The sequence below is a fragment of the Lathyrus oleraceus genome, chromosome 2 (assembly GCF_024323335.1).
Source record: "Lathyrus oleraceus cultivar Zhongwan6 chromosome 2, CAAS_Psat_ZW6_1.0, whole genome shotgun sequence".
NCBI lineage: Eukaryota > Viridiplantae > Streptophyta > Magnoliopsida > Fabales > Fabaceae > Lathyrus > Lathyrus oleraceus.
The window spans coordinates 491,478,537-491,486,940 of NC_066580.1; the positions used below are offsets into that span (position 1 = coordinate 491,478,537).

Consider the following 8,404-nt stretch of genomic DNA (forward strand, 5'->3'; position numbering starts at 1 on the left):
GATTGTCACAAGAGATCTACACCAAAGATTTCAACCGTCACAAGAGGTAAATATTCTATCACTAATCATGACCATTCGTAAGGATCTCTAAAGGAGAAAATTTTAATTTCTACTGCGTTTTGGACCGTAATTCTCCTTCACCTATGGCACATCATTGCTGCCTCTGTATGCAAAACCATGTTGTTAGACATGTGTGAGATGGAGAGGTAAATTTTATTTTCATTTATTCTTTAAATCACATGTGTTATAATATTTGAACTTTCTAACGATGATTTATTTTTTGCAGTATTGTGATGCTTTAAAATGTATCAACCATTGTAGGAAGATTGCGAGGTTGTAGCAGCTTGAGGAGCAATGGTTTAATGATACCATATAACTATTTGGGTTAAGAGATTTATACATGAACAATTATACTACTATTAACCATGGTATGTTATCGGATTTTGTTGAGAGATTACACTTAAAGACATTATCTTTTCATCTTCCACATGGTGAGATGTCCATCATACTAGATGATGTGTCATTTTTGCTACATCTTCTAATCAGGGGAAGATTATTAGACCACCCAGGATGACCAAACATTAAACTCTGAAGATGATTGTGACCTATTTGGGAGTTGACCCAGAAGATGCACTAAAGGAGTTGGGAGACACCAAACGGTGTCACGCTAGATTTGCATTTTTGGAGAACTTATATGTACACCACCTGATTGCGGCAGTGGAGACCGATGGTTATGCATCACAAAATATGTGCATTAAGATCATACCTCATATACTTGGTTGACACACCCATATTTATGGACAAGAGTGCCTATTATGTCGATGTGGTTTACCTTAGATACAACTGGGGGGCTTGTCTGGTTTACCTATACTCGAAGTTAGTTGAAGGTTGTCTTTGGAATACCAGACAAATAAAAGTTATTTGCACACTGTTTACAGTAATATATTTGCACCTTTACTGTTATTGTACCATTTTCATAACACTTTTTCTACACCATTACTAATATTTCATTTGTACCATTTGCAGGCTCCTTCATCACTTTTCATGCATCTTTAGTTGGTCATATATTTATGACTACACTAAGGATCAGTCGCGTGCTTGTGCATCCATCCCGCTCAGAGGGAATCAATCGACTAGACCCTTTAGAGTGTTTCTTGACTGCACTACAACAAATGATATCGGTTACACACCGTATGACGCCAACCGTTAGAGGCGTCCCTTGGATGGCATAACCTTCTACTCTTGATGGTTTGCTTGTTGTTCACGCCTGATGTATCCAATTTTTCTTGAGTAATTTATGCGCCAGTTCGAGTATCTACTAGTTGTTCCAAAAGACCTCTTTACGTCTACTCCCCCTAACTATAGTCCCCATAGGTGTAGATACGATGTATGCTAATTTTTATAATCATCTACTACCAGATGAAGCACGAAGTGTGACAACTCCTTGCCATTGGAGTAATGCGTTCGGCTACATCCAGTTGTATTTCAGAGTGTCACATCCTTACATGACACCAGATGCTCATAGAGATTCATCTAGGCTGCCTCATTAAAAAATATTAGAGAAGTAGCAGGCTATGACAGGTCATGTCGTTGATTTTTTACATGCATGTTATTGTACAGATGCTGATGTGCGGGCGAGTATAGAGAGAGAAGACTTTTTGGAAGCCACTTTTGTGTTGTTTATTATAAATGTCATTTATCTGAGACACGAACGACATTGTAGTATAGGAGACAGATAAGGTCTGATATACCTGTAGTATTTGATTGTATTTGTATTATAGATTAGAGATAGTATTATGGTTTTATAATTTGTCATATTGATAGTATTATGGATTATGGATTAATTCTAATATATGACATTTTAATCTTATTATATCACTATATAGTTTAATTGCTAACAAATTTATTATGATTGTATATCATTATAAGTGTGATAGCTCATTGCCATCGGAGTAATGCATTCGGCTACATCCAGTTGTATTTCAGAGTGTCGCATCCTTACATGACACCAGATGTTCATAGAGATCCATCTAGGCTGCCTCATTAAAAGATATTAGAGAAGGAGTAGACTATGACATGTCATGCCGCTGATTTTTTACATGCATGTTATTGTACAGAGGCTATTGTGCGAGCGAGTATAGAGAGAGAAGACTTTTCGAAAGCCACTTCTGTGATGGTCACTATAAATGTCATTTATCTGAGGCACGAACGACATTGTAGTACATGAGACAAAGAAGGTCTGATATACCTGTAGTATTTGATTGTATTTGTATTATAGATTAGAGATAGTATTGAGGTTTTATAATTTGTCATTTTGATAGTATTATGAATTATGGATTGATTCTAATATATGACATTTTAATCTTATTATATCATTATATGGTTTAATTGATAACAAATTTATTATGATTGTATATTTATTATACATGACCTATTATATCACTGAATTTTTTTTAAAATGTCAAATTTTACTTTTAAAGGATGATTACGGAAGTATACTTTCAAAGACGCATCTTTGGACTCAATTCTTGCAAAATGAGGGTGTAGCTTACCTTCGCATGAGTTTGGTCTAAATGGGTGTGCTTGGAAATATATTTTAGATTTAAGTAGGGTGACTCTCCATCACTAACATCACTAACGGTGGAAGACATGACTAAGGGTGGAAGAAGTAATGCAATCATAAAAAGAGGAGTGGGCCAAAACGTAAAAGCCCCCGTTATAACAAATTGCTAAGTCTGGTGGGCCCTCTTATTTTTCTTTTGAGCAAAGGATGGAATTTTGATTTTGATTGTAAATTAAAACTTGGATAGGCTCTTTAAAGCAAAGCTTTTTCAGATAGCGGTCAAGTTCATGCATTAGGATACAAAAATTGAAAAAAAAGGTGGATATAATGAGTTTCCTTCAATGAAATGAGGAGGCAACTTCAGTGTTAGTATGAACTTTATGCCATCTTATAGGATAAAAGCTGAAGTTTTGGAGTTGGTATTTTGCCCATATATTCTTACTTGGTTTGGCAGTGAAATATAAGATCTCTACAAATGTTCAAAACTAGTTTAACCCAAGAACCAGCAAAGAATTTTGAGCATGTTTCCATCATTTTTAATTATTTAAACCAGCAATCAGATCTTATCAGACTCAGTACATCTAAAAAGGAATGGATTGATTGAAGTAACAAACATGAGATAGTGGAATCAGATCTTGTTGGAATTCATTGACTTATCACATACAACAAAAGTTTAAATTTTACACACTGTTCCCTGACCATTTAGAAAATGTGTCAATTGGGTCTAAAGCATAAGCACGAGAACAATCAATAACATATATAAGCTTGAAACTCTTATTTCACTGACTAACTCAATTCCAGAAACCAATTTGCAAGGCCTAAATAACTTATTTAGCGAGGAGGTTACACACTAGGATGCTACAGAACTTGTTTCTTCATTCAAGAAAAGGGTAGTCTGTATAACCAATAACTGGATCAGAAATGTAGAATGTCTCCCTGTTGTACTTGTTGAGAGGAGCATCAAGTGCAAATCTCTTTGGCAAATCTGGATTAGCTAAGAACCAACGACCATAAACAACAAGGTCTGCTCTGTTTTCAGCTATGGCCTTAATCCCATCAGGTCGAGTGTAACCTCCTGCAACCAAGAAAGTGCCCTTGAAGGCTTTCCTCATTGGCACAAGGGTGTGAGGGCATTCAGTTATTTCATGAACAGTTTTCATTCTTGGTTCCACCACGTGACAATATAGAATACCATACTTATTGAGGGCATTAGCCATATAAAGGCCTAATTCTTTGGGATTGGAGTCTCCACATTCTGCATAATCTGCAAAAGGTGATAATCTTATTCCCACTCTTTCTGCTCCTATCTCATTTACTACAGCTTCAACAACTTCCAAAACAAATCTACAACGGTTCTCAAGGGATCCACCATATTCATCTGTTCTGTCATTCACTTTATCTTTCATGAATTGTTCAAGTAGGTAGCCATGAGCACCATGGAGTTCAACCCCATCAAATCCTGCAATTTGCATCCCAATGAGTATGTTACATAATTGTAAAGTGTCCTAATGCACTCTAAAGCAACAAACTGTTCAGTGTCTGAAAAATATTGTGCTATGATACATTAAAGCATTTATGAGTTTTGGAGAGATTTAAAAAGATCAGTGAATTTACCAGCTTCAATAGCATTTCTTGCAGCAAGTCTGAAGTCATTGACAATGCCTGGAATTTCGTCCGTCCTTAGCCGCCTTGGTGGTGTGAATTTCGCTTCGTCAATACCATTACTTCGAATTTGCGGTGTGAGTGGCTTGTCTGTAGAAGATATTGGTGCTTGCCCATTCGGCTGATAAACTGTTGAGAATAACATGGAAAATGAGCATAAATTGAGTGTCTACATCACAAGCATGTACATTGATGTATATATAAAAATATATATCTTAATTTAGTTTCCCTTTAATAATACTAAATTACAACAACCTTCCACTCCAACCATATCCATTTTGTTTGATTGATGCAAAAGGAAACATTACACATGATTAATCAATAGTTTAGCTTGCGCTGCTCAATATTTACAAATTGATCCATAAAGTTTCCTCACTTAATGTAATATGTGATATTCCTTCCTACTGTCCAAGTATACATCATATCATTATTTATGTTACTATGTCATGTAAAAACTATATTAAGCCTGTATACAAAGAAAATTGGATAAGTTAATTGATAATTTGAGGAAATAGTACATACCAGAATCAGAAACTCTTCCAACATGCCAAATTTGACAAAAGAAGGTAGCACCTTTAGCATGAACAGCCTCCACAATAGGTTTCCAAGCCTCAACATGCTCTTTAGTCCATATACCTGGTGTGTCGGGATACCTTCACATAATAATATAATCAACACAATTTATTTATCTATAAAAAGAAACATAAACGAAAGCATAATTTATTGAAGAATGATTGAATTAGTTGTAATTATTTACCCTTGAGCAGTGTCAGAGATACCAGTAGCTTCAGTTATGAGAAGACCTCCATTAGAACCAATGGCTCTCTGAGAGTAATAGAGGATAGCATGTGGTTGAGGAACGTTTTTGTATGATCTCTGCCGTGTGAGTGGTGCCAAAACAACTCTGAATCAATTGAGTAAATAACACAAACACATGGTGAGCGAAAGACATTGAAATGAGAAGCAATGATTGAATGAAAAGATAAAGATAGAAGTATACCTATGAGAGAGATTGAAATTGCCCATTTTGTATGGAGTAAGAAGAGGAATGGGATCAGATTCAGCAACACCAGCCATTTTCTTTTTGGGTTGATGAAGTTCACTAAGTGATAGAATAGAATATGATGATGAAATTTAAGATGTGTATTATTTTTATAGTGAAACTAAAAGTTGAAAGTGGTGATGGCTTTTACGAGTATTTATTTATACTTATTGATGACGTGTGCTATTGCGTTGCATGATCCTCTCTCACCTAATAGCAGTCCATTTTGATTCTTGTGTCTGTGATGTGAGATCACAATTATTTGTTCACCAAAAGTTTCAATTATTTTTAGATTTCAGAAATTTATCTTGAGAGACACCAACACACGTGTAATGCATCTTCAGAAAGACAAAATTGAATTTTTAGTATGTTCAACCTCATCCTATATATTTATAACTACGGTTCATAATTGTAAAAAAAAAAAGAACTTTAACTCAAATAATGGTAGTAGGTCACAAGTTGCCCCCACCGTTGAGGTATTTACTTTAGTCAAGTTTCTACATTTAATAATGCGTAAACAATGCAATGCACCTGGCTTGCATTACTTGGTTCGTTCTCTTCCATTCATTTGGAAGATTTGTGTCCACACTTTTTGACTGCAACAAAATTATTGCTAAGTTGACTTAGTTACATTATTTTAGTTTAGTTTAGTTTATGCACAACTTTCGGAAAGAGAAGTTAGACTGATTTTAGGAAAATTAAAAATTAAAAGAAGTGGAATAAGATAAAGGATAAAATAATATTTATTTGGAGAAAATAATTGCTAAGAGAAAATAAAATAGGAGAGAGAAAGTTAGAAAAAGGTAGAGAGTTGAAAAGTTAGAGAATTCAAAATTATTTATTGATGCATATGAGTGTTAAGAATAATAAGTCAAGTGTAAGTTGAAGTCCCACATTAATTATAAATGTGTAGATTTGAGCATTTATAATAAGGAGAATCCACACATATATCTCATCTGTGTGTTATTTTTAGCCCAATGTTGATGCTCCTCCTCATGACCTAAAAAATGATATCTAGATCTTCAGTTAGATTCTTGATCATGTTTTCAAGAATCACATTATGAATTCTTTTCAAATTCTTGACGGCAAGAATTGAATTCGATGGAGAAAACAGATGCAGACCTTGTTCGAATTTCATGAAACCCAAGAAGTGGTTACTAATGGCATCTCTGAGCATGTTGAGAATGCAATGCTCAGTGAGTCGCGCATAAGGAGGCGAAGAAGAAAGACCGCAAAACCGTATATTGCATTCAATTAGCGGTAGATTCGGCGCATTCCGACAAGATCTCTCATGCTGGATCATCGAAGGAGGCATGTGATATTCTTGTCAAGTACTATGAAGGAGGTGAGAAAGTCAAAGTCTTCAAATTGCAGACTTTGCGACGACAATATGAATTGTTGCAGATGAGAGAGATGTAAAGATTGTAGGCTATGTGTCGAAGGTGCATAATCTCGTCAATCTCATGAAGGATTGTGGTGAAACCCTAACTGATAAAATGATAGTTGTGAAGGTAATGCGTACGTTGACCTCTCACTTTGATCACATTATCGTAGCTATTCAAGAATCCAACAATCTTGAAACCATGAAACTGGAATATTTGGTTGGTTCGTTGGAGGCGCATGAGATTAGGATTTTCGAAAGAAAATGGGTTCAAGATTCAATACAAGCACTACATGCTCATTCTTGGAAGAAGCATGATGGTTCCAACAAGTTCAAAGGCAAATGAGACAAGACTCAGAGAAAGAAGTCTTGGTTGAACCCTCAAAAGCACAAGGTCAGTGGTATTTCTTCTGAATCCTCAAAAAGAGAAGGAGGAAACTCCTATAAAAAAGAAAGAGAGAAAAAAGGTGTGCAATGTTATAATTGTGAAAAATGGGGTCACATGGCCAAGAATTATTGGTACAATAAAGACAAGGGATCTACAAAAGGCAAGGTGGAAAGAGCAAACCTTGCATGCCAAAATTCATATGACTTTGAAGATATTATGGTTATGGATGCAATTGTAGATGACCATGTCGAATCCAAGATCTGGTTCCTCGACTCGGGCTGCTCAAATCACATGACTGGTCGAAAAGTATGGTTAACATATTTTGACTCGTCGAAGAAGAGTAAGGTCAAACTTGCTGATAATAGCTCGTTGTAAGCAGAAGTTACTAGCGACATTATTATTCAAAGGAGCAATGGAGGAAAATCTATGATCAAAGATGTACTCTATGTACCTGGAATGAAGTGTAATATGCTAAGTGTTGGATAATTGGTTGAAAAAGGTTTCTCATTAGTTATGAAAGATCGAGCCTTGGAACTATTCGACACTCCAAATAATTTGGTTTTGAAATCCCCTTTGTCGAAGAATATGATATTCAAGACCATGATTAGTTCGAATGAAGTACAATGTATAAAATTTGTTGTAGACCACAAGCATAGTTGGTTGTGGCATTTGAGGTTTGGACATTTGAACTTTCGATCACTCAATTAACTTATTTCTCAAGATATGGTAATTGGTATACCAAGTATGGAGATGTCCGACAAACTCTTTGAAGGTTGTCTAGTCGGAAAGCAATCCAGAAAGTCTTTCGTTTCGACTATGTCAATGAGTATTCTACATACTCGAAGTTGTACATTCAGATCTATGTGGACCTTTTAAAGAGCATACAATTGGTGGAAATATGTATTTTGTCGATGAGTTTAGTCGAAAGCTGTGGATCTATGTGATCAAGCGAAAAGACAAAGTATTTGAAATTTTTAAGAGATTCAAGATGCTTGTCGAAAACTAGAATGAGAAGAAGATCAAAGTTATGCGAATAGATGGAGGTGGCGAATATACATCAAAAATGTTTGAAGAATTATATGCAGAATATGGTATCGGTCACGAGGTAACAACTCATTACGCGCCTCAATATAATGGAATAGCAGAAAAAAGAAACAGAGCCATATTGGATATTACGAGATGCATGCCGAAGCAGAAGAATTTTCCAAAATCCTTTTGGGGTGAAGCTGTTTCCACTGGTGTTTATATTCTGAACAGATTCCCTACCAAGAAGTTGAATAACAAGGTTCCTAAAGAAGTTTGGAGTGGAAAACGACCATCAGTGAGTCATCTGAAGGTGTTTGACTTTATTAGTTACAAGCATGTTCT

At 35.6% G+C, this 8,404-nt stretch overlaps 1 protein-coding gene across 1 annotated transcript; it reads right to left on the bottom strand.

Moving 5' to 3' along the window:
* Positions 1-3,183: 3,183 nt before the first annotated feature.
* On the bottom strand, positions 3,184-5,504 carry LOC127120933 (12-oxophytodienoate reductase 2). The gene is made up of 5 exons (XM_051051551.1): positions 5,226-5,504; positions 4,983-5,129; positions 4,748-4,878; positions 4,178-4,354; positions 3,184-4,022 (listed from the first exon to the last, which is right to left on the bottom strand). Exons 1-5 carry the CDS (start codon positions 5,300-5,302, stop codon positions 3,439-3,441), a joined length of 1,116 nt encoding a protein of 371 aa, XP_050907508.1. The 5' UTR covers positions 5,303-5,504; the 3' UTR covers positions 3,184-3,438.
* Between the last annotated feature and the right edge of the window lie 2,900 nt (positions 5,505-8,404).